This window comes from Notolepis coatsorum, assembly GCF_963971535.1.
Source record: "Notolepis coatsorum genome assembly, chromosome: 4".
Lineage (NCBI taxonomy): Eukaryota > Metazoa > Chordata > Actinopteri > Aulopiformes > Paralepididae > Notolepis > Notolepis coatsorum.
Genome location: NC_140168.1, coordinates 116,554,552 through 116,582,531, shown reverse-complemented (window position 1 = coordinate 116,582,531; position 27,980 = coordinate 116,554,552). Strand labels below are relative to the sequence as shown.

General features: G+C 46.0%; 1 protein-coding gene across 1 annotated transcript in view; it reads right to left on the bottom strand.

The window, feature by feature from the left end:
- Positions 1-21,967: 21,967 nt before the first annotated feature.
- The window catches only part of ppp1r35 (protein phosphatase 1, regulatory subunit 35), a gene marked incomplete at its 3' end in the record, with an annotated part of 71,008 nt that continues 64,995 nt past the window's right edge, over positions 21,968-27,980 (bottom strand). The window contains exon 7 of the mRNA XM_084312080.1: positions 21,968-22,138. Within this exon, the coding sequence (XP_084168206.1) occupies positions 21,968-22,138 (171 nt within the window). The remainder of the gene's footprint in view (positions 22,139-27,980) is intronic.

The following is a 27,980-nucleotide window of genomic DNA, read 5'->3' as shown; positions in this document are numbered from 1 at the left end:
TTGGAACTCACTTACCTCCATCCTGACAGAAGACCTGACCATCAGAGTTCCATGGACGCCATCATGGAGATGCTCCAGGCGCAGAGGTGTGTGCAGGAGCGAATGGAAGGACACCAGCAGCTTGTCAGCGCAGAGTTGGTTCGGCTAGGCGGGCTCGTCAGCTTGTCGCAGGAGACAGCGCTTACGGCCCAGCAGGCGCAAGTCCAAGTGGCGGGGGTGAGAACGACGGTGGGAGAGGCGGCGTCGGGAGAAGCGGCGTTCAACGTCGAGGAGATTCGGGGAGCTATTGGGCACCAGGAGCGGACCCAGGAGCCACGACTATCCCCACCAGGCCGCTACGCGGGATCACCGGAGGGATGCAGGGAGTTCGTCACCCAGTGTTCACTCGTGTTCCAGCTGCAGCCACGTTCATTCCCCTCTTGCAGATCCCAGGTCGCATACATCATCACCCTCCTCGCCGGCCGAGCACTCTCCTGGGCTACGGCCGAATCTGCAACAGTGTGGACGCCTTTACCGGGGAGTTGAGAAGAGTATTCGATACTTCCCGAGTACTCTCGGTTTTCGAGGCCGGTGAGCGGCCTCTCGCCTGCCGGCAGGGCCTCCGCACTGTCAGATTACGCCATTGATTTCCGGATCATGGCTCGGGAGGCGGCTTGGTCGGAAACCCCCTGTGTTGTCTTGTTTGTCCATGGGCTCTCCGCACGGATGAGAGACGACTTCGCCGTGCGTGAGATCCTGGAGCAGCTGGAAGTGCTCATCAACACGGCCATTCGTATGGACAACCGACACCAAGAGAGAGACAGGGAGTGTCAAGCTACTACCCAGGTACGTGTCCCTTCTCCTCCCGGTGTTGGTAATTCCCTGCATTACACGAGTGAGCCACTGGGTGATGAATCCATGCAGCGTTTGATGAGCGGCAGCGCTTCATCAAGGAGCGACGCTGTTTCCAGTGCAGCCGCACCGGTCATCGTTTCGGCAGCTGTCGGGACCAGGCCGGCTCGACTCGGCGCCAGTCGGGAAGGGGAGGTGCTCCGCCGGGTCCTGGGAAGGCGCCAGCAGGTGGGCTCACCTCAGCACTACCTACAGACACACGTACTTTCTTGGAGGTGGCGGTTAACTGTGGGGGTGACGTTAGGGGAACTAAGGCTCTCATTGACTCAGGGGCGGCGGGCAATTTTATACACTTGGGGTTGGTGAGGGAATGGGGGATCCCGGTCGAGGAGTTGGGGGTTCCTATTCCCATCTACGCCCTGGACGGTCAGCCCCTGGGCAGTGGGAGCGTCACTAAACGCACTGTTCCTTTACACATCCGGGTGGCGGGTGGGGGGTGGGAGTGGGTAGAATTCTTTGTTATTGTCTCTCCCCATTCTGTTGTGGTGTTGGGTCATCCCTGGTTGGCTTTTGGCAGACGTCATATTAATTGGGGCACAGGCAAACTTTCAACGGAGGTCTACGTGAAGTCGGTCTTCGGCGAGAGTTTGCCCATTTCCTTCCCCCCCCCTCTTCTCTTTTGTCTCCTTCTTCTCTCTCCAGGATGGTGGGGAGCGTCGCAGATTCTGTTCTACCCTCTAATCCCGATTTGATAGGGGTTCCTGAGATCTATTGGGACCTGGCGGACGTTTTTAGCAAAACGTGTGCTAAAGCACTACCGCCTCATAGATCATACGACTGTCCCATTAATCTTCTACCCGGTACCTCCCCGCCTTGCGGGCGTATGTTCTCTCTCTCACGTCCCGAGACCTTGGCCATGAACACCTACATTGAGGAGGCATTACTTGCGGGGCACATACGTCCTTCCACATCCCCTGCCGGCGCCGTCTTCTTTTTTGTTGGTAAACAGGATGGGGGTCAGCGTCCGTGCATTGATTATAGGGGATTGAATGACGTTTCCATCAAGAACCGATATCCTTTACCTCTCATGGACACTGCCTTTGAGTGCTTACAGGGGGCGCAGGTCTTTTCTAAACTTTGGTTTGGCTAATGCTCCGGCAGTCTTCCAAGCCCTGGTTAACGACGTGCTGCGAGATTTGATTGGGGTGTCGGTGTTTGTTTACCTAGATGATATCTTAATTTTTTCTCGTGATATGGTGCAACACCAACTGCACATTCGAGAGGTGCTAGACCGTCTCCTCAAGCAATTCGAGAAGTGTGTGTTTCACAATGATACCGTTTCCTTCCTGGGCTTTGTGTTGACGAAGGGCGATCTTCGCATGGATCCAGCCAAGGTGAGTGCAGTCTTGGACTGGCCACGGCCTTCGTCGTTCAAGGGGTTCCAACGTTTTTTGGGCTTTGCAAATTTTTACAGGCGCTTTATTCGCAACTTTAGCGCCTTAGCCAATCCATTAACAGCTCTCACTAAGTCCTCTCTCCCTGGCTTTGAATGGTTGCGTAGGGCGGAGTCGGCCTTCTGCGATCTCAAACGTCGGTTTACCTCCGCTCCTGTATTGATCCGCCACGATGCAGAGGTTCCGTTCATTGTGGAGGTGGATGCTTCGGACATCGCGGTGGGAGGGGTGTTCTCTTGCCTTAGGGTTTGGGTCCTGATTGGCTGTCACGAGGGTGTGTGTGGAATGTTGGAATGTTGGTGTCTATGTAACCTTCCTCTCTTCTGCTTGAACTCCGTCAGGTCTTCGTTATTAGCGTTTGGAGATAATGCGGGCGGTTCCGGTTCTGGACCACCACTAAACTCCATTATCCTATTCCCCTCTTCTTCCTGCCACTAGGCAGATTATCCTAGCATTACTCTTTGTGTTCTTAACTATTAAACGAACCTGCTGAAGAGTACACCTTCTCCGTCTCTGTGATTGCTGACCACTATTGGAACTCACTTACCTCCATCCTGACACCAAAGAGGGTATTTTCTGGTACTTTGGGGTATTTTGGGGTATACTTTGGGGTATTTTGAGGTATTTTAGGGTACCTTGGGGTATATTAGGGTATTTTGGGGTACTTTGGGGTATTTTCTGGTACTTTGGGGTATTTTGGGGTATACTTTGGGGTACTTTGGGGTATTTTAGGGTAGTTTTGGGTATTTTCTGGTACTTTGGGGTATACTTTGGGGTACTTTGGGGTATTATGGGGTATTTTAGTGTATTTTGGGGTACTTTGGGGTATTTTCTGGTACTTTGGGGTATTTAGGGGTACTTTAGGGTATTTTGGGGTATTTTAGGGTACTTTGGGGTATTTTGGGGTACTTTGGGGTATTTTCTGGTACTCTGGGGTATTTTGGGGTACTTTGGGTTATTTTGGAGTACTTTGGGGTATTTTCTGGTACTTTGGGGTATTTTGGGGTATACTTTGGGGTATTTTGGGGTTACTTTGGGGTATTTTCTGGTACTTTGGGGTATTCTGGGGTATACTTTGGGGTATTTTGGGGTATTTTGGGGTACTTTAGGGTATTTTCTGGTACTTTGGGGTGATTAGTAGGACCCGTAGCGGGTGTGTGTGTGTGTGTGTGTGTGTGTGTGTGTGTGTGGGGGTGGCGGGGGTTGTGCAGTTCGCTTTACTGAAACCCTATGGTTTGAACATGTGGACTGGACAACACGTTAGCTTAACGTTACATGTATGATGTGAGTAGTAGAACGAATAATCTAATTCAGATTCAGCTAGTGCCAAAATGCTTGTGACATTTTGCAGAATGTCGGAGGAGTAGGCAGGGTTTTAGTGTTTTAATTTTTTCAAAATTTGAACGTGTGGACCAGGTTGACGCGACACAAATTGACGGATATTTATCGGCCACTACCATTGGCAAATTCAAGCTTATCGGCCGATAGGCTGATGGCAGTCAACAAGGCAATTCTAAATGCCACCACCCACTTCAATGATAGCGTTGTGAATGCATAATCTCTGTTTTAAATTATGGCTATGTGTTACGATTCTGGTTACTGACTACGGTCGGGAACCACCCATCATCTCTGTCACCTGTCACCTGACTGCTGTCACTTGTTTTCCCTGTTATTTAGTGCTGTCACTTAGGGGTTGGCTTCTGATTGGCTGTCACGGGGGTGTGTGTGGAATGTTGGTATTTGGTGGCTATTTAACATTCCTTCCTTCTGCTTGTCATTCGTCAGGTCTTCACTATAGGCGTTCGGAGATAACACGGCCGGTTCCAGTTCTGGACCACCACTAAGCTCCATTATCTATTCTCTCATTCCTTTGCCCTCGGCATAGTATCCTAGTATTACTCTTTGTGTTCTTTACTATTAAAGTCGAACCTGTTCAAGAGTATACCATCTCCATCTCTGTGATTGCCTACAACAATTGGAACTCACCTACCTCCATCCTGACAGCTATGTGTCTAATCTGCCCGTCGCTTATCAATGACTTGTTTGCAGTCAACATTGTTGAAACGGATTATTTTTTAATCGCTTCATTTCCGTTTTATAGCATTTTGAAAAGCCCTCGTTTTCAAGGAAAATATAAAGATTCCGTGATAAAAGGCATTTACTGGAATATTCTGGATACACAAAAACTTTGTAATTTTTCTGCCTATTTATGAATCGTTTTCAAATAAACGCTAGATTATCGATAGTATATGTGTACTTATGCACGCTATAGAAGCGGGCTGAAATATCGATTATCTCATTTCCTGATCGCTCGCAGCCACACACACACACACACGCATAGGGCAACCGCTGATATATCGGTGAAAATAGCTCTGATTTTCCCAAGACTGGTAAAATAAATTCCTTACCTCAGATCAGATGTTATCCAAAAAGATTAATCCAATTCCTGATCGCCATTCCAAATATCGATCATGCTTATTGATTACAGTGTTGGGTACTGTAAATACATAATCCACGCTGTTCTGATGGCCGGCGATCACTTGGTCTCTTCAGTTGGCCTTGACGGAAAAGTAAAATGAGGCTCGATTGATGAAATATGAATTCAAATCGCCAATAAATAAAAATACGACAAACACACGCTATATAGCACTCAAAGGACGGCATGAACTAACGACAAAAAGCGTGGCTGGCATTCAAAGTGTTAACGGCCGAGCTTTTTGTCACTTTGTGGTCAGACGCTTGTGTGTGAACATGATGTATCTGTCTGTAAACTGATTTTTCATTGTGGCCACAGTGAAATAAACTATGTTCTATTTTTAATAACGACTCAGAATTATTATACAAAACGGCTCATCCTTTGTCCTTTAATAATTTCCATAACAACCGGTAGGCCCACTGGAGACATACGGCTCTGAGGGAGCTGTGAAGATCACAGTAGAGAGTCTGAAGAGGATGAGGTGCTATCGTCCTAATAAGAAGTTTGAACTGAGCAACTTCTATAGAAGTACGGTTGAGAGTGTCCTTACCACTCTGGTGTGGAAACTGCACTGCTAAGGAGAGGAAGGCACTCCAGCGAGTGATTAAAACTGCTCAGTACATCTCTGGAGCAGCCTTCCCCTCACTACAGGACATTTACTCTACCAGGGCCACCAGGAGAGCACACAACATCATTAAGGACAGCACACACCCCCAACTCTTCAACCTCCTGCCATCAGGCAGGCGATACAGGAGCCAGAACTACGAGACTGACAAACAGTTTATACCCACAGCCACAGGCCATCATCAGGCTCATGGAAGTTTTGTTTTTTCTGCATTTAGAACAAGTTGCAGTTGACAGAGCTGCTCCTGTACTCTATCAAATGCATACTGAAGACAACATAACAGTGGTGCCCCTAAGACCATACAACTAGAGCGACACAAAACCCCAGAACATTACAATATTTTTTTTTATCAGGCAGTGGTGGCAAGTGAGCTCCTCTATGCATGCAGCTGCCTGCTGGGGTGGCAATACCACGGCCAGGGATGCCAGGCGGCTGGACAACAAGCTTGTCAAAAAGGCTGGCTCAGTGGTGGGGAGGAGACTGGACCCACTGGGGACCGTGGTGGAGAGCCACACGCAGAGCAAGCTGCTGGCCATCATGGACAATACCAACCACCCTCTCCACCACACCCTGCTGGGGCAGAGCAGCAGTCGCAGCGGACGGCTCATCTCCCTGCACTCTGAGCGGCACAGGAGGTCCTTTGTCCCCACAGCCATCAGACTGTAGTGCAGCTCAGTCTAGTGCGGGGGACCTTGACCTTTGACCTGTGGCTGTTGGTTGTCTGTTCCCTGTTCCCCACACCTGTTTTGATAGACCTGTTTTCATACACCTGTCTTATACACCTGTTTTTTATCTTACTTGTACTTGAATTTTTGTATCATGTGCTTACTCTTTAATTCATGATGCAGACATAATTGTGAACGACTGACTGAGAAACGTATTGTCTGTACATGATTATTGTGTGAGCTATGTTAGATACCCTGAATTTCCCCAAGGGGATGAATAAAGTATCTAATTTACCCACGGAACGATGTGTTGGGGATAAGGGTTCCGCACTGACAATTATGTTTGTTACTTTCCTGTCGGCAAACGGGTTCCTGTTAGCTAGCAAGTAGCAAGTAAACAGTGTTCACAGTGATGTTGAATAAACGTTTAGCAAGATTTTATTTTGCAAACTACATTTTGTGTCGTAGTTTCTAGTCAACGACATTGCATGAATAATTTCTTTTTTTGATCCACTTTTTCTCCCATTTTTCTATATTTTCTCCCATCCCAATTTCGTATCATCCAATTCAACCCTCCCCTGTCACGGACGCTGTTTCTTGCCTCCCACAAGCCGGCTGCAATGTGGACTAAGTCATACATAGCACAAGTCCCCTCCGGTACTTGAGGTAACAGCAGTCGCATCTTTTCACCTGCGCAGCTCGATCTCTCAGTGGTGAGGAGTAACGTGTGGGAGGCTCACGCTGCCCCCGACACTTCCTGATTCTACTGCGCAGGCGCACCAACCGACCTGTAGGAGTCGCTGTCCACAATGCCCGATCCCCACCCATCAGTTTCCCACCCCCTAATACGGCCAATGTGTATTAGTACGGACGACCAGCTAAACTGAAAGCAAATGTGGAGCGCTGGGCTCGAACTGACAAGCCCAGCGTCTCCAGCATTTCGTGGCGAGTGCCTTGCCCACTACGCCAAGTAGCCGCCACATTGCATGAATAATTTCATCACGTTAGTGTCACATGATCTCCATTAACGTGACGTCTTGTCTCGTTTTCGTCAGGGGGAAAAGCTTTGTTGACGACCATATTTAGTCATCATTTGCGTTGACTAAATTAACACATACACGCACACACACCCAGAGACAGAGAGGCGCGTTTGTTCTGTTTGGAGGAAACGGGGAAAGGGGATACGAGAGCGTGAGAGAAGTGAGCGTGAGAGTTTAGCAAGTTTAAACGTTAGCCCTACGCGTTTTATTCAGAAACGGCAATGGAATATGGAGCCGCAGAGGCGGCCGAACTGGTTCCAAAAAATAGTAGCCTCGCGTTCTAACCGTTAGCATTGTGGCTAGCGTAAAGATGACATCACGGCGCCCTCACTATGATGACCAGCTACACTGAGGGGGGGTACTACCGAGTCGAGTAGGTAGTACCATGCAGACCGTGGAAAAGCGGCATAAGAGAATACTTCATAATGTTTCATGCAATTAAAAAGTAAATAATATATATATATATATTTAATACACATGATGCGCACACACCAGTGTTTTGTTGACCAGTAGGATGTTATTTCATTTCAACTTTTATTTAAAATCGTAAGCTTCTGAGGTTTCCCTCATTTACAGAAACGACGATTGTACAAAATGTAAACGGTATATAATACAAGTAATATTCATGGAAAATTAAACATCAGAGTAAAAATTTGAAAACTTATTTAATTTAAAAAGATCAGCTAAAACAGTTACACAATGGTCTGAAATCATACGTTTAAACATACCAAGGGAAGGGGAGTTATAACATTGCTGATAATCAAATCAAATCAAATCAAATTTATTTATAGGGCCCGACAACACACGTTAATGTTCCCATGGGCCGTACAGGTCTTCTTTAAACAAGTCAAGAAGAAAACATAACAATAAGTCAAGAACAGAACAAGAACACCATAAGGTCCAAACATTTTTAGATGAATGCAAATAAATGAAAGAATGCAAGCACTCCCACGCGAAGGTAAGGAAAAACTCACTAAAACCTAACAATAGGGAAAAAAGCTCCACAGGCAGTGTGGAGGAGAGAAACCTTAGAAGGGCCATTCAAGGGGGGATCTCCCTTCTTAGATGTTGGTGATAGTAGTGTTGCAGACGGACAGTTGGTAAGCATGCACTCATGTGTGTGGTGAAACACAGATGAGTGCATGCAATAGCAACTGTACATTTTGAAAAATTAAAGATAGAGCTAATAGCGATAGCAACTGAACATTTTGAAAGATTAAAGATAGAGTTGATAGCGGATCTATTTGAGGCACAGGGGCGGCGCAAAGAGGGTCACGTCCTCCCCGTCTTAGTCACGGGACATTCAACACTCCGGTCGTTGCTCAGGGACAGCCGGAGACAGGGAGATAGGGGGTGGCGCAGAGAGGGTCGCGAACTCCCCGACATCATCGCGGGACATCCGGCACTCCGGTCACCACTACGAGACCTCCGGAGACAGGGGGGCACGCAGAGGGGGTCGCAATCTCCCGGCCTTCGTCACGGGACGTCCAACACTCCGGTCAACACTCCAGGACAGCAAGTCATAGGGAGACAGGGAGACGGGACAGGCGTTAGACAGCTCATGAGATTGTAGTAGGCGGACATAGCAATAGATACAAGTGGTAGGCATATATGTGAATGGAGTAGATATATGAAGTAAGCGTATTATGTGAATAGAATAGAAGTACTTAACCCAGCAATGAAACCGCGTTGACTGTTAATCTGTTAACAGTCTGTTAATACTGTTAATCAGTTGACAGGACCACGGACAGACGGCGGTGAATAACTGATCCAAGGCCTCGGAGGTGCATGTAGAGCAGTCACTACAATCTTGGCCATGACCCCGAGGCATCCATCACCTTAGTCAGCGCCAGGAGACGGGCACTCAGAGAGAAGGGGGATGGAGGGGGGGGAGGGAGGGGAGAGTTAGAGAGTTCCCATGTTTGTGGTGCTGCAAAGGAGCAGACATGTAGTACCCTGTAGTGCCATGTAGTACCATGTAGTACCCCGTAGTGCCATGTAGTACCCTATAGTACCCCGTAGTGCCATGTAGTACCCCGTAGTATCCTGTAGTACCCTGTAGTGCCATGTAGTACCCTGTGGTGCCCTGTGGTACCATGCAGTACCCCGTAGTGCCATGTAGTGCCATGTAGTGCCATGTAGAGCCATGTAGAGCCATGTAGTACCCTGTAGTGCCATGCAGTACCATGTAGTACTCTGTGGTACCATGTAGTACCCTGTACCCTAACTAAACTACCCTATAGTAAACTACCCAGTGGTACCATGTAGTACCCTGTACCATAACTAAACTACACAGATTAATCTAAAGGTCAGTCCCCGACCAGGTGAGATCAAGGTAGGTTGAAGGAGAGAGAGAAAAGATGAGTCTTAAGCAGGGATTTAAAAGCTTCGACAGAGCAGGCGCCCCTGATGACGGCAGGTAATTTGTTCCACAGGTAGGGAGCGCGGTAGACAAAGGCTCTGTGGCCGGCGGATTTCTTTTTAACCCTAGGGGTCGATAGAAGCCCCGCATTTTGTGAGCGCAGAGCACGAGCGGGCGAGTATCGGGAGATGAGATCGGATAGATAGAGCGGTGCAAGCCCATTTAAAATTTTGTAGGTGAGGAGTAGCACTTTAAAGTCAGAACGGGCTTCGATAGGAAGCCAATGTAGGGCGGACAAAACTGGTGTGATGTGATAACATTTTCTAGTTCTAGTTAGTATCCGTGCAGCCGCATTTTGCACGAGTTGAAGATTTTTGATGCTTGAATTAGGTAGGCCTGAAAAAAGTGCATTACAGTAGTCCAGACGTGATGAGACAAAAGCATGAATCAGGGTTTCAGCATCAGCCAGAGTTAAAATGGGGCGTATTTTTGCGATATTACGAAGATGGAAGAATGCAATTTTGGTGACATTTTTTATATGTGCATTAAATGAGAGGGAGGAATCAAAAATGACTCAGAGGTTTTTTATGGTGGAGCTCTGGGATACATGACAGGTATCAAAGTTGAGGGAGATGTCCTGAAACAGGCCTCTGTGGTTTGGGGGGCCAACAATTAACATCTCAGTTTTATCTGCATTAAGGAGTAGAAAGTTTTGCGACATCCATTTTTTGACGGCAAGCAAGCAGGCCTCAAGGTTTTGTAGTTGGGAGGAATCATTTGGCTTAATAGGTATATATAATTGGGTGTCATCAGCGTAAAAATGAAAGTTTATGCCAAATTTGCGTATGATATCGCCGAGGGGTAGCATGTAAATCGAAAATAGCAAAGGGCCCAGGACAGAGCCTTGTGGGACACCACATTGCACTGGGAGGGTCTCAGATGTTAAATCATTATAGACCACGCAGTGTGTTCTATCAGTTAAATAGGATTTAAACCAAGCTAGTGCGAGACCCCGAATGCCAACATGATTCTCAAGCCGACCTAGAAGAATCGAGTGATCGATAGTGTCAAAGGCTGCACTGAGATCAAGCAATAAGAGCACAGAAGTGAGGTTTGAGTCAAGAGAGAGCAGTAAGTCATTTGTGACTTTGGTAACCGTCGTTTCGGTGGAGTGTAAGGCTCTAAAGCCAGATTGAAATGATTCATTAAGATTAGTGATTGATAAATGGTCAGTAAGTTGCGTTGCGACGATCCGTTCTAACACTTTGGATAGGAATGGGAGATTGGAGATAGGTCTGTAATTTTTCAAGATTAGAGGGTCGAGGTTCGGTTTTTTAAGTAGTGGTTTAATGACGGCTGATTTAAAGGCCAGGGGCACCACGCCAGTAGACAAGGAGGTGTTGAAGATATTGAGTAGGGCAGGGCCTAGAGTTGGGAATAGTTTTTTGATGAGAGTTGCTGGGAGAGGGTCAAACAGACAGGTTGAAGGTTTAGCCGCGCCAACCAGTTTAGAGAGGGCACTAAGTGAGACGTTTTCAAGGCAGCATAGCGTATGACTGGAATCAAAGTCAGGGGGAAGGCCCATCAGAGGTTGGGAGGGACTCTGATTGTTGAGTAAAGCAACAATTTCATCTCTAATGAGGTCAATTTTCTTGGTAAAAAATGTCATGAATTCGTTAGCCGAGAACGCATGGTTTAGGGCACTTGGTTGTTTCTGCGTAAGTTTTGCAACTGTGTCAAACAGAAACTTTGAGTTGTTTTTGTTTTCATTTATAATAATAGTCATTATTATTTTCTCACAGTAGTGTGTGCGTGTGTGCGTGTGTGCGTGCGTGTGTGTGTGTGTGTGTGTGTGTGTGTATTTTTGGCTAAAGTGGATAGAAAACACAGTGGCACCCAAGAGTTTTTACATAAATTGTCTTGGATGTTAATAAAGAAAATTCTGTATTAGTGTGTCAGTAGATTACTCTTTTAGATTTTTAGAAACTTTTAATTTATGTCCATGACCGACCGTTTTAGATTTTTGGCTCATTTTCCCTTATGTTAGAATTTTTTTTATGTAAAAATAATGGTTGCAGATATAGAGGGGCGGCGCAGTGGTGAATCTCGCCTAGGGCGCCAAATGTGCTAGGTCCGCCCCTGCGTGCTCGCAAGGGTTTCCCCCCGTAAAAACATGCACAACAACAGATCGCTAAAGTTGTGGCGTCCTTGACGAAGACGGACAGGAGCACTTGGATTGGTCCCTGGGGCTCGGCCCACGTTGATGCCCTATCTGCTCCCGGCTGCCCATGGGGGGAAGGACAACGGGATGGGTTATAGGCGCAGAGACTCTATCGCATCGGCGACTGAGGAAAAAAAAACAATGCATGTGTTTGAGTGTATCCCGTGTGTGTGTGCCGCTCCAATTGCATGTCCAGTTCGTTGCATGCCAATTAAAGACCCCCTAAAGAGGTCCTGCATTATTATTATTATTATTATTATTATTATTATTAGGTTTTTCTCTTTCCTGGTATAGGAATAACCAATAGAAAAATATTGTGACCGACTTATATATTTTTCTTCTCTTTCCTGGTATAGGAATAACCAATAGAAAAATATTGTGACCAACTTATATATTTTTCTTCTCTTTCCTGGTATAGGAATAACCAATAGAAAAATATTGTGACCAACTTATATATTTTTCTTCTCTTTCCTGGTATAGGAATAACCAATAGAAAAATATTGTGACCAACTTATATATTTTTTCTTCTCCTCTTTTGTGGTGGAATAGCCAAGAAAAATATTGTAATCAAATATTTTTCTCCTCTTTTGGCGTAGTATTGGTAATGGCCAAGGTACAAATATTGTGATCCGCAGAATATATTTAATTTTTTTTCCTTCTTTGTTGATAGCTCATTTTATAGAGAAAAAAAAATGGATCACAATAATGTAGAGGAGGGGGCCGTCGCAGAGAGCGGGTCTGTTGTAGAGGGGGGAGCCATTGGGGAGAGGGTGGTTCATGGCCCTAGTGATTTTGCGTCCGGGAGGGGGGCACAGCTGTTGGCTCGATTTAACTCACCGGGTGTTGGTTTGGGGAGGGGTTCATCGCTGCTTAATTCTTATGGGAGAGGGTTACAACTATTTAATTCCCCAGGGCCGAGCCCAGGTGAGGGGAGGTCACGAGCGCCCAGTCAGACCCAGCAGGTTAGTGTCCCGGGCAATGAAGGTTCCCCAGTCTTCACCTCAACCCATCTACCGAGCCACACACCCTTTGTCCACAGACCTACCTTTTCACCTGCGGCCATCCCCGACAGGAACGACCCAGCATTGAGTGACCTGATATCACACATCGCCCAGCAGGTGGGACAGTCAATATCGGCCCAGATGAGAGGAGAGAGCCGGGCGAATGAAGGCAGTCAAGAGCGGGTTCAATACCCGGGTGGGAGCCAACCACGTGTCGACTCTACACTCAATCTGACTGGTGTAAAGCTGGTCATGCAGTCGGATGTGAGGGAGCCTCCAGTGTACAGAGGAGATGGGTCTGACAAGCTCTCAGTGCGTGAGTGGGAGGAGCTCATGGACACCTACCTGAGGAAGAGAGGTATAGGAGTGGACGAGCAGCATCAAGAGATGTTGTCCAGACTGATGGGCAGAGCCAGAGACGTTGTGAAAGTAACGCTCCGTAGCAACCCGTTACTAAAGCCTCAAGAGAACCCGAGGGTTGTGACTGACATACTGAAACAACATTTCGGTGGCGTGTCATGCTCAAGTATGCCTCTTGCGGATTTCTATAACACTGTGCCTGTGACAGGGGAGGACCCTGTCGAGTATTGGATCCGACTTAACAAGGCTGTTGATGCAGCAGAGGAGGGCCTGAGCAGGCATGGGTGACATATTGATGACCCCCGTCGAGAGGTGACCATGATGTTCGTAAAGTATTGCCCTGATCCTTCCCTTGCTGCAATCTTGCGGTTCAAAGCGCCAGAGAAGTGGACAGCTGGTGAAATACAGGAGCATGTTGACCGTCATCAGATCAGCATGAGAGGACAGCTGGACGCCGGAACAAACCGTGCAGGTCTGGGGAGACCTTTAACAGTTCATGTCCAGACACCTGTGTTTGAGGAGGTGTCTACGCCTAGCCTTCCAGAGTCGCCCCCTGTCCAGGTGGGAGCGAGTGTCACGTCTGCTCCTCAGATTGATGGTAACTGTCTGATGACTTTGATTGGCCTGCTTGACCGGACACTCTCTCAGAACAGTCAAGCGATGGCTCAGAACAGCCAAGTAATGGCTCAGAACAACCGACCGATGGCTCAGAACAATCAGCCGATCTCTCAGGACAATCAACCGATGGCTCAGAGCTACCAGCCGATGGCTCAGAACAACCAGCCGATGGCTCAGAACTACCGGCCGATGGCTCAGAACAACCAGCCAATGTATGGACGACAACAGTTTAACTGCAAGATATGCACCGCGATAGCGGCACCACTGTAACAGGTACAACCTAGTACCTGCCACGAAACTTCGACCGCGCCTTGAGTGGGAGTCGAACCCCGGGCGTCCGCACGGGGGGAAGCAACACAAACCGCTGCGCCAAGAGAGGAATTCCTCTCTAAGCGCTGAGCTTGAATGCAGGGATTAAAGCAAAAAAAATTCTCCTGACTGAACTTTTTTTCTGGCCAAGTCATATTCTTATTTTAACCTCCACACTGTATTTTTTTTTAATAGCGTTAGCGTTTTAAGGGAGCCTACTTGTAGAGCCTACTGTCCTGACTGTGACTATATACCCTACTGTTGTGGTTGTTGTGCCAGGCAGGGAGGCTGTGTGCTGGAGAGCGTGAATGCAAGTCTTGTGGCTAGCTTCTGATTGATGGCGAGCTAGCACCCTTTTCCGATTACTTTGAACCATGAACTAAACGGCTTGTTATCATACAAACAAGGGACTAAACACGTTTAGCAATTATGCCACAACAACAATGGACAGTCTCCTCCCCACCATTTGTATATATTTTTTACCACCCACCCCCTCCTAATGTACAGTCTCCTCCTCATCATATGTATATATTTACTGTTAGGATCTCTGGGTAACAGTACTGTATATTTGCATATTGTATATGTGACAAATGTAACAGTACTATATACCTGTAAGTCATGTATGTCCCTATGTCACAAATGGCATGATGTCATGCATGTTGTGTATGTCATAAATGTCACTATGAATTGAAAATGGGGGACCCTGATGTAAATAAGACGAAAGTCTTTCTCTGGTCTGCATCCCCTTAACAATTGTGTGTATTGAGCTGTACTGTATTGTACCCATTCTGCAATCTGTTAATAACAATCAATATTTAACAGATTGCAGAATGGATACAATACAGTACGGCTCAATACACAATTGTTAACACTTTGAGTGCCACTCACGAGATATCTCGGGTTTTTAATAGTGACGTTGAATGCCACTAATTTTTTATTTTTTTTTTAGCGATCTGAAAAATTATTGCATCACCCGAGCCTACCCAAGTATAGCCGAGCGGCGCCGGCGATCACTGTGGAAAAAAGCGCCCCCTGTCGTCTCCCAGATGACATAAGTGATTTTGGAATGGACTCAATGAAAATGAATGGGGAAAAAAATCCGGTACTCCACATTTTCCAGTCCACTGATCCAGCCGGGGTTACCACAGTTCATTCTGGAACCTCAGATCCCCGCTGATCATGGAGTTCTACAGTATCGCGTTGGATCCATACACGTATCGATTTTTTCGAATGGTGATCAGGAATTGGAATATACCAGTTGGATACCATCTGATGTCAGGTAAGGACTCTATGTTATCAGTGTTAGGATAATCAGAGTAAGTTTGATGAAGATATAGGCTGTTTTGTGAAATGTCTTCTTTCGGTTTCACTGTAAAAGTCAGAGAGGAAATCAACGAGGCGATTATCCGTGCGCGGCCGTAATGTGCTTGCGTGCACGTATAATATTGATCATCTAGCGTTTATTTGAAAACGATTCATAAAAAGGCAGACGAATATCAACGTTGTGGAATATTCCACTAAAAGACGATTTTCATAGAATGCTCCAGAATGAGCTGTTTTTTATATCAAAACGGGGGCTTTTCTAACTGCTCTGAAACGGAAACGACGCGATAAAAAAACAATCTGCCTTGACAGCACTGACTGGAAAATAGTCTTTGATAATGCGATGGGCAGATTAGACACATAGCCATAATTTAAAACATAGATTAGGCGATATTAACGTTAACATTGGCGCCGATGGTGGCATTCAGCCGGTAAAAAGGAAAACCAGGCGTGGCGCTCAAAGTGTTAAGGGGATGCAGACCAGAGAAAGACGTTCGTCTTGTTTCAATCTCCCGGACAAATGGGAGAAATTCCGGTCAAGAGTTTATTGAGCTTAAAAACAATTGATAACGCAAATAACGTTCTGATTAACAAAGGCATTCGTTTTGTGGCATTAACGTTACCTAGATTTATCAACATTCATATGTACATTTATCATACACGGAAATCGAGCAGCGCAAGCACACACACGCAACAACACACCTGTTGTCGCGTAAATAACGTTCTGATTAACAAAAGGCATTCGTTTTGTGGCATTCACGTTACCTAGATTTATCAATAGCAATAGTAATATATATGTTTCTTTAGACTAGAATAAGTCAAATGAACTTACCGTCTCTGAAAAGTTGCCGCATGTCAATGTTGTTAAATCAAGTTTACTCTCGAGTAGAGCTAGAGAGCAATGGCAGACTTTCAGAAAAAGCATATGGGCGCTTCCCATTGGTGCTGAGCACACGGAGGCGGGTGAAAGCGCTGTAAATTCAGAACAATCTCGTCTTCTGGTTGGTTGCATTTGCCTGAGAATTTGCCGATTGCTCGCAAATGACTGCTTGGCGCGGCCGCGGTAGAAAAAAAAAATTTGACACCTCTGATTGGCTCAGGTTAAATTCCGTCACGACTCCGAATCAAATGATGGAATCTCCTAATCAAATGGACGGATATCCGTCTCAAGACGGAACGCTTTAATGCCTGGCTTGAATGCCTCTGGGGAGTGAGTTTTACTTCCATGCACCGTAGTCACACTATCGCGGTGCATATCCGTTACACTCACCCCCCCTAAACTCACACCACCCAAGGCATCCGGGTCACGGCACCACTGTAACAGGTACAACCTAGTACCTGCCACGAAACTTCGACGCGCCTTGAGTGGGAGTCGAGCCCCGGGCGTCCGCACGGGGGGAAGCAACACAAACCGCTGCGCCAAGAGAGGAATTCCTCTCTAAGCGCTGAGCTTGAATGCCTCTGGGGAGTGAGTTTTACTTCCATGCACCGTAGTCACACTATCGCGGTGCATATCCGTTACATATACGTTAGAAGCTAACATAGCTTAGCTTGGTAGCTATTGTGCTAACAACATGCTGCGACGTCTAGCTTGTTAGCCGGCATGAATGCCCGATTTAAAATGGTTCTCTCCTCTTTGTATACCTTTGTCCCCACAAGTATTCTGCCAGGGAACTTATGGACATGACAATAGTAGTAGTAATAAGGTGTTTGAGCTTGTAACGTTAGTTAGCTCATAGCTATCGTGCCTACCCAAAATTACTCAGTAGTACTCATTTATATATTTTATACCCAGTTTAATCACCTGTACATTGTAAATTACTATTGCACTTTACTATTACATTTGTACTCTGGTTGGATGCCGAACTTATGTCCGTTATACTGTATTTATGATGTCTGACAATACATTTGAATCTAATTGAATCTAACATCAGATGAAAATGTACTCTTTTTTTGCAACAAATGTCAATCAACAGTAAAGTAGAATGTATGATTTATACGGGGGGGGTCACAGACTGGGCCTCTAAACAGAATGAACACACAGGTGACAAATGGGTGTTTTAAAACTCTCCTGCAATGGGATTCTTTTATTATTAAATTACATCTGTCACACAGGCTAACCAATGACATTACAGCATCTACAGTCACACAGCCAATCACAACAAAGTGTCTCTGACAAACAATGTCTCAAGCTTTTAAAATCAGGGTCCGGCAAAGATTACAAATCTCTCCTTCCTCCGTCCTCGACTCCTCAGTGACCTGGACACTGTTTAAGGAAACACACAAAACCACTGAGGGAGAGAAGGAGACATCTAGAGAGAAGGAGACATCTAGAGAGAAGGAGACATCTAGAGAGAAGGAGACATCGAGAGAGAAGGAGACATATAGAGAGAAGGAGACATCGAGAGAGAAGGAGACATCATCTAGAGAGAAGGAGACATCATCTAGAGAGAAGGAGACATCGAGAGAGAAGGAGACATCGAGAGAGAAGGAGACATCATCTAGAGAGAAGGAGACATCTAGAGAGAATGAGACATCGAGAGAGAATGAGACATCGAGAGAGAAGGAGACATCATCTAGAGAGAAGGAGACATCTAGAGAGAAGGAGACATCTAGAGAGAAGGAGACATCGAGCGAGAAGGAGACATCGAGAGAGAAGGAGACATATAGAGAGAAGGAGACATCTAGAGAGAAGGAGACATCTAGAGAGAAGGAGACATCGAGAGAGAAGGAGACATATAGAGAGAAGGAGACATCGAGAGAGAAGGAGACATATAGAGAGAAGACATATAGAGAGAAGGAGACATATAGAGAGAAGGAGACATCGAGAGAGAAGGAGACATCTAGAGAGAAGGAGACATCGAGAGAGAAGGAGACATCGAGAGAGAAGGAAACATCGAGAGAGGAGACATATAGAGAGAAGGAGACATCGAGAGAGAAGGAGACATCATCGAGAGAGAAGGAGACATCATCTAGAGAGAAGGAGACATCTAGAGAGAAGGAGACATCGAGAGAGAAGGAGACATCATCTAGAGAGAAGGAGACATCTAGAGAGAATGAGACATCGAGAGAGAAGGAGATATTCTAGAGAAGGAGACATCTAGAGAGAAGGAGACATCTAGAGAGAAGGAGACATCTAGAGAGAAGGAGACATCGAGAGAGAAGGAGACATCTAGAGAGAAGGAGACATATAGAGAGAAGGAGACATCGAGAGAGAAGGAGACATATAGAGAGAAGACATATAGAGAGAAGGAGACATATAGAGAGAAGGAGACATCGAGAGAGAAGGAGACATCTAGAGAGAAGGAGACATCGAGAGAGAAGGAGACATCGAGAGAGAAGGAGACATCGAGAGAGAAGGAGACATATAGAGAGAAGGAGACATCGAGAGAGAAGGAGACATCATCGAGAGAGAAGGAGACATCATCTAGAGAGAAGGAGACATCTAGAGAGAAGGAGACATCGAGAGAGAAGGAGACATCATCTAGAGAGAAGGAGACATCTAGAGAGAATGAGACATCGAGAGAGAAGGAGATATTCTAGAGAAGGAGACATCTAGAGAGAAGGAGACATCTAGAGAGAAGGAGACATCGAGAGAGAAGGAGACATCTAGAGAGAAGGAGACATCTAGAGAGAAGGAGACATCTAGAAACCTTTGGAACGGACTGTAAAGTGTCACAGCCAAACAATGACACTGTTTAAATGACATCCTGTTCTGTCTGTCAATTATGGGATGTAAAAGGTTAAACATGTGTTTATTATATAGGATTGGAGCGATATATATGACCTGTATAGGGGGATTACACTGTATATTCTTTATACACTTTAAAACTAAACTCTGGTTGGAAGACAGGGATTGTGTGAAAATAACCTCTTCAGCTTAAAGAATGAATCGCCTGTTCTGTTTATGAAGGGGAGAGCAGAAGGAGGGGGGGGGGGGGCCTCTGCCTCAGGCCTGCTTTTTGCTGATAACATGGCAGGCGATGGGGCCCCAGGGGAGATAAAGGCTGAGGTTGTGAAGTTTTAGAGTAAAGGAAACACCCGTCATGTATACAGAGTCTTGAAACGATAGAGAGAATCTTAAAACTATATAACAATTAAATGTTAAATGTTTACAGTAAAGTTTTCATAATGTCATGCTTAAAATTAACTGTCAGTAGAGAATAATACTATATGATGTGTAAACTGTTCTGGAGGAGGGCATCTCTGAAGATTCTCTGCTATAACATCTAAGGAGTCTTGATAAGAAATCTCATGGATGGCCTCGCCCGGTACTGCCTGGTACCGCATGGTTAACAGGCTAACCCTTTGTTTGTTCTGAAAAATGGAGGGACTTTCTCATACTTAAAACACTAGATAACTAAAGGTAACGCGAGTGAAAGGAGGAGGAGAGTCCATCCTTACTACGTATTGTATTGTGGTTTGCTAGTAAAATGACATCCCTGTGACATCACTGTTTTTAGACCAATCGGAATATGATACAGGATCAATATAAAAATGACTGTTGCTCCCTCGAGAGGCAGACTTTTTTGAGAGATTTTGTGGAGATGACTGAATCCTGATATATTGTAAGCAGAAACCTGTGTACTTATAAAAATGAAACTGTGCCTTTAATGTAATCTTATACTGTTAAAAAATAAAACAATCTTCTTTTGGAACAACACCCTTTTGCTTCCATTCTTCCAAAACGTTTTTTTGCATTATAACTTTACCCGTAATGTTCCTGATTTATGATGTAAAAAACCTTAGAAGTGTGGCTTTATCCAGACGGAGGCCTAAGGAGAAAAATGTATATGTATATGGACTAAAGGTGGGTTCTGTATAAATGTGATTATCAAGTAAAGCCATACAGTGATAATACGTGTAACCGAATAAGTGAAATGGATATCCTATGAATAGGAAAAGTCCTTCTCAGTGCAAAATAAAATAAAAATACTCCGCAACTCCAATCAATCAACCGCATGACTGGAGGGGACGGAGTGGTGCGTGTGTGGGCTTAGGTCGGTCGAGTTTAACCCCTGCAGTTTGTGGACGCATTGAGTCCTGGACATCACAGACGTCGCAGGACGCTGCTTGATGTTGAGATGCGGACCAATGAGTTATTGGGTTATCAATCTGACCGAGGCTTATGCAAGCACTCATCACGGACCCTAGGGAAATTGAGGCTTTAAATTTTGTCCTCCATGTTGGAAGAACCGTTGCTATGTGTTGATATATGAGAAATATATTTAAAAACAGATCATTTGGAGTCTTCTTACAGGATCTTGTAACCATGGATGTTAGTGGGAACAGACATCATGTTCACTGAATTACAACACAGCTGTGTTGAGAATTGAGCTTAAAGGTAGAATCTGTAACACCGTCAAACAGGGACCTCTCTTGGTACTGCACTTTGTTTACATGTTTTGTTTTGGTCTGACATGTGGGTTGGAGTTGACTGGTACTGCTGACCACACCTCAGACTCTACTGCTGACCACACCTCAGACTCTACTGCTGACCACACCTCAGACTCTACTGCTGACCACACCTCAGACTCTACTGCTGGCCACACCTCAGACTCTACTGCTGGCCACACCTCAGACTATACTGCTGACCACACCTCAGACTCTACTGCTGACCACACATCAGACTCTACTGCTGACCACACCTCAGACTCTACTGCTGGCCACACCTCAGACTCTACTGCTGACCACACCTCAGACTCTACTGCTGGCCACACCTCAGACTCTACTGCTGGCCACACCCAGACTCTACTACTGCTGACCACACCTCAGACTCTACTGCTGACCACACCTCAGGCTCTACTGCTGACCACACCTCAGACTCTACTGCTGACCACACCTCAGACTCTACTGCTGACCACACCTCAGACTCTACTGCTGACCACACCTCAGACTCTACTGCTGGCCACACCTCAGACTCTACTGCTGGCCACACCTCAGACTCTACTGCTGACCACACCTCAGACTCTACTGCTGGCCACACCTCAGACTCTACTGCTGACCACACCACAGACTCTACTGCTGACCACACCTCAGACTCTAAGAGAGGTCTGAAGAAAGTGACAGAATACCTTACTAAACTCTAATAATACCGTTTGGCTGTATTACAGATTTGACCTTTAAAAGGTGTATTTGAACATTAGTTTACAATGTCTTCCTCCACATTGATAGGTCATATGTGATGCTAAAAAAATAAACAAAACCAAAAAAAAAACAAGAATTCAAATCTAAAAGTGAAAGTGTGCGTCAGGGAGGCGTCTATTCTTTTACCAACGGATTTCCAGTTCCGCGTTCACGTTCTGCGATCTGATTGGCCACTGACGTTTCTGGTGCGATCTGATTGGCCACTGACGCTTCATGTGACATGTGCGCCCAATTGCGTGACGCGCCCATTTCCGCCTCGAACAGCAGCAAACTACCTAACGCCTAGTTTATCACTGGTTAAGCTTAGGCGACTCTTTCAAAGTTGGTTAAGGTTAGAGTTTGGAATCAGGGCTGGTGTTCTATCGCCCTGCTCTAAGACAAACTCTAACCATAACCAACTTCGAAAGAGTGCCTAAGCTTAACCGGCGAAAGAAATAGGCGTCACACGATTGGCGCGACCAGAAACATCAGTGGCCAATCAGAGCGCAGAACGCAAACGCGGAACTGGAAATCCGTTGGTAAAAGTATTCAGGCGTCAGGGAGCCGCCTGCCAGCGTGTGTGTCGTCTGTAGAGGTCAAAGGTGAAGTGGGCGGGGCGAGGGGTTGGTAGTAGGCGTGTCTTGGCACCAGGCCCCTCCCCCAGTAGGAGAGGCTTCTGTCTGAGCAGCTCAGAGCTGCAGAAGTGATGGAGAGACGGCCCTTCAGACTGACACACACACACATACACAGAGACACACACACAAAAGAGGAAATAGAGAGACAGATTTAATCAACATCATCATTGATCAGTAAGAAAGAGCTTTTAGGACTTCCGGTTTTGAGATGTGTGGGTAGTCGACCAGTGTCAGAGCTCCCAGTCAAAAAACATTGAAAAAGGGAAGTAAAACTAACTAAAACAAAATAAAAAGTGACAATTCAAGGATATAAGAGAAAAGGAAGGATGAACACGAGAAATAGCAAGAAAAAAAGGACCCCAGAAGAAGCACAAACACCGGAGGAAAGATCTCGAAGCGAGGAAATGGCGGAGGAGGTAGATCAGGCGAGCATGACGCAGGAAGACAGAGACGTGGAGCCCGCCTGGATAGCGAAGATACAAGCGAACATACAAGCTAGCGTGGTGAGTAACCCTAGGACCCTATGCAATTTGCATACAGGACAAACAGGTCCACCGACGACGCGGTCTCCCAGGTACTGCACAGCACTAGGGCTGCACGATTTTGGGAAATAATCTAATTGCGATTATTCTGACAGATATTGCGATTGCGATTTGCGATGCGATTATAACATATTTAAAAAAGAATTTACAAGAAGAATGTTGCTGCTTTCTGTAGTCGGGTCCCAACTGCAAAATTACTGTATTACCCTGTATTATACACTTTTACTATCATGTAGACTATTCTGCTTTGTGTTTACATGTGATGTATTGTATACATGCACATTTATTATGTTCTTGTGTGATGTATCGCACATTTTATTGCTGTGTGATGTATTGCAAATGTTATTGCTGTCATCTTGGCCAGGTCTACCTTGCAAAGGAGATCTTGTATCTCAATGGGACTTCCTGGTATAAAAAAAAAAAAAAAAAAAAAAAAAAAAAAAAAAAAAATTGCAGGCTTGGCGATTTGATAATTGCATCATTCCAAATCGCGATTTCGATTAAAAAACGATTAATCGTGCAGCCCTACACAGCACCCTCTCTCACCTTGACCGTCAGAAGGGGGGCTATGTGAGACTGTTGTTCATTGACTACAGCTCAGCGTTCAACACCATAGTCCCCACCAGACTGGTGGACAAGCTGATCGAGCTAGGTCTGAGCTCCGCCCTGAGCGCCTGGGTACTGGACTTTCTGAGCGAAAGACCCCAGGCGGTCAGGGTGGGGGGTCAGACCTCCAACACCATCACCCTGAGCATCGGGTCCCCCCAGGGCTGTGTTCTGAGCCCCCTGCTGTACTCACTCTACACACACGATTGTGTGGCCAAGTTCAGCTCCAACTCCATAGTGAAGTTCGCAGACGACACAGTGGTGGTGGGGCTGATCTCGGACAACGACGAGAAGGCCTACCGGGAGGAGGTTGAGGTACTGGAACGCTGGTGCCAGGACAACAGCCTGCTCCTGAACATTGGTAAAACCAAGGAGCTGATCGTGGATTATAGGAGAGGACAGCAGGAGACGCACACACCACTGATGATTAACGGGGCTACCGTGGACAGGGTGAGCAGCTTTAAGTACCTGGGGGTCCACATCTCAGAGGATCTGACATGGTCAACACACATAGACACAGTAGTAAAGAAGGCGAAGCAGCGCCTCTACCACCTGAGACAGTTAAGGAAGTTCAGAGTATCGGGGAAGATACTCCAGTCCTTCTACTCAGGAGCGGTAGAGAGCATCCTGACCGGAAACATCACTGCCTGGTATGGAAACAGCACGGCACAGGACACAAAGGCCCTACAGAGAGTGGTGCACTCAGCCGAGCGTACTACGGGTATTGCACTACCAACCCTGCAGGTCCTATACAACAAGAGGTGCAAATCCAGAGCCTGCAGAATAATGAAAGACCCCCACCACCCCAATAACAGCCTGTTTCAGCTGCTGAGGTCAGGCAGACGCCTGCGAACCCCAGCTACTAGGACAGAGAGGCTTAGGCTTAGCTTCTTCCCCCAGGCCATCAGAGTCCTGAACAATGAACATTGAGTACCACAGAACACTGAACTATCCACACATAAGCACACATGAGCACGCTCACACACTAGCAGCCACTTAACACTTTAACATGAGCGGGCACACACTCATGCGCACACACTCACACTTATTGCCAAAAGGAAAGGCCACAGACGCCTGCGAACCCCAGCTACTAGGACAGAGAGGCTTAGGCTTAGCTTCTTCCCCCAGGCCATCAGAGTCCTGAACAATGAACATTGAGTACCACAGAACACTGAACTATCCACACATAAGCACACATGAGCACGCTCACACACTAGCAGCCACTTAACACTTTAACATGAGCGGGCACACACTCATGCGCACACACTCACACTTATTGCCAAAAGGAAAGGCCACTTTAAATCAGTAGTAGCAACAGTAACAGTGTATTGCACTACCAAAGCTACCTAGCATGTCCTATATGCTCTGTAAATAACTATGTACAGATACCGATTCTGATGTCACACCATGTTACCTGTTACCTGTTATTGCACAATGTTTTTGTATTGGATTCTATTAAATGTTGTACCCACTGTATTGCACATCGTTGCGGACAAGACCACCCGCATTTCATTGTATACTCGTATGCCGTGACAAATAAAACTCTTGACTTGACTTGACTTAACCAAGAGGCTAACCAAGAGCTACAAGCTAACATACAAGCTAATGCAAAGGCTATCCCAGCTATACAAACTAGCATACAAGCTAGCGTACAAGCTAGTGCGTTGACTAACCAACAGGCTAACGCAACAGCTAACCAAGAGCTACAAACTAGTCTACAAACTAGCATACAAGCTAACGCAATGGCTATCCAGGCGAGCATGCAGAATATCCAAAACAGCATCGATGGACTCAGGGAAGAGTTAAAGAAAGGTCAGGACGAGCTCAGAGAGGAAATGGATAAGGGACTTGAGGCAATGGATGGAAAACTACAGGAACAAGAGAAAGACATAAAGATGTTGGAAGGAAGGACGGCTGAAACGGAGGAATGGACTACAGAAATACAAGATATTCTAAAGGAGACGCTCGAACAACAGAACATATTGAGAGAAAAGTTAATGGACTTGGAGGGGAGGTCGAGGAGAAAGATACGAATATGGGGACTGAAAGAAGGGATGGAAGGAGACTCTATGATCAAATATGTAGACAACCTCATTCGAAGAGAATTGAAGATGACAGACCTCGACAAGACAGGGATTCAAAGAGCACACAGGACACTGGTGCCGAAGCCACGGTTGGACAAGCCACCGATAGCAGTTATAGTCAACTTCTTGGAATTCGAAGTCAAAGAAAACATCCTCAGAGCAGCCTGGCAGACGAAGATGAAGGTGAAGGGACAGAGAGTAACCCTCGACCATGACTATGCAACAGAGGTGTGAATGAATGAATGAATGAATGAATGAATGAATGAAAACTTTATTAACAGATTGCAGAATGGGTCCAGTACAGTACAGCTCAATACATACAATTGTTAAGGGGATGCAGACCAGAGAAAGACTTTCGTCTTGTTTACATCAGGGTCCCCCATTTTCAATTCATCGTAACATGACATACATGACATACAGATAGACAGTACTGCTACATCTATACATTTATGACATACCAGATTTGCAATTACAGTACTGTTTGTGATACAAGAGTCCAGAAAGAAAAGAGTATATACATTAGGCGTAGAAACTGTACATTGGATTGGGTAGGTGGGGGTGGGGGGGGACTGTACATTGGGGGGGGGGGGGGGGTTGGGTAGGAGTGGGGGGGGGGGGGGGGTTGGGTAGGAGGGGTGGGTGGGGACTGTACATTGGAGGTGGTTGGTTGGGTGGGGGGGGGGTTGGGTAGGAGTGGGGGGGGGGGGTTGGGTAGGAGTGGGGGGGGGGGTTGGGTAGGAGGGGTGGGTGGGGGACACTGTACAACTGTACAAACAACACTGTACATTGGATTATTGACAAGACCATACTTGGTAATTTACTGTACATTGGAGGGGGTTGTGTTCGGACATTTACAGGGGCCAGTTTCGAGTTGCAGTCTCCCTTAGGTGTTTTTTGAGAGTGTTTTTGAAAGTGGGTAGTGATTCACATTCCTTTACAGCTTTGGGTAGGGCGTTCCACATTGATGTGGCATAATTGCGAAACGTGTTTAGTCCCTTGTTTGAGCCGAATCTGGGTTTAACATGATTTGTGGAGCTCCCTCTGGTGTTGTGATCGTGGTATTCACTGACCTTTGGGAAGTATTTAGTCATGTACATGGGTACCTTGGTCGTGTAGTGTATCTTGTAGACCAGGCCCATTGCAAGTTGCTGTACTCTGTCGTCTACTCTAAGCCATCCTAGGTGGCGGTAAAGCGTCGGAGCTACGTTCAGATAAAAAAGGAATCAGATTTCAATCACCAATGACCATGCTGAAGGTCCATTGGAATGAAGGCGCAAAGGTGTACGGCGACGTGCGGGACGCGGCGAGGGACATGAACCGAAGAGGATGGAAGGTGCCGGGAGGAGAAGAGGAGAGACCGACGCTGTTGCAGAGGTTGGAGAGAGCGAGGAGATGGACCAGGGTCGAGGGACGAGGAAAAGGCGAGGAGAACGGGAAGGTGAAGGGTAGGGGTGGGAATCACCAGTTTCATCACGATACGATACGATATCGATTCTTTGGACAACGATACGATATTTTCCGATATCACAAAGTCTGCCACGATACGATACGATTCGATTCAGGTGCCTGCGATCGATATGAGACGATATTATATGCCCATTTAACACAATCAGTTTAAATCAACAACAAAAAAAGGCAATGGAAATATCATTTGACATTTTTATTTTTGATCTCTTCCAGACATTTAAATTAAAAACAATCTATTGTTTTTAATACAAATAGACCTCCTGTTCACTGTTTTTGGTTCGTTTTTATTTTTTTATATTAATATATCCTATTCACTGTCACAGCGCTGTATTTTGGCTGGAAAAGGCATATTGGGAGTCAGAAGGTGCAGTACCGGCCAGATCCTGTTAGTGGGGCTATCTCGAGAATGCAGTAACCCCCTCCTTCCCAGTCCCTAGTGGACCTCTGCTGCTCTCTTAGATTAGTTAGCTTACGCTAACGCAACGTTAATTTCGGTATTTAACGCGACGTGGGCATAAAGGAATGGCGAGGATGGAAAGATGTTAGATGCATTTGACCCCTTGTGGGGGAAAAAAACAACAGGCACTTATTTCGGGTCTCAAAATAGGCGGACTCTGAAGCAATGCTGTCTAACGTCTACACCAGCGTTTCCGTTAGAACATATTCGTGCCGGTCTGGGTGTCCTGCAAGATTTCTATCACCGGACATATTCGAGATATTCCGGTCAGAGTTTTAAACAGCAGTCTATTATAATCACATTTTTATGAGCTAACGAATTCCGTTATAATTGGACATGTGTATTAATTACATCAAGCGAAGAATGAGAAATTGATTTGCAGAATCAAATTACTATCTCTCGCCTCTCAAGTTAGTGCGATACGCTACCAGCATCAAGCTCCCGCCCCGCAGGCTTGCGCTGCAGCAGCTCTGTCACACGCACCCCCAAATAAATCTCGAGTAGACATCGCTTCACCTCGTTGTATCAGACACGTCACACATATCATAATGTTCAACTTCACACACAGCAAACTGTAGTTGATCATCACATTGCCTCGTTTGCTAGCTCGTCGCCACATGCAGAGGACGAGACACATGCGTGTAACGCATTTGTTAATTTCATTATAGGTTATAGCCTACATTTAGTTATAATCAATAATATGCATTACTATGTGACACGGCAGTCAACCAACAGTTGCATATTAAAAATGTCAACACTCACTCACCCCGTCTCTCGT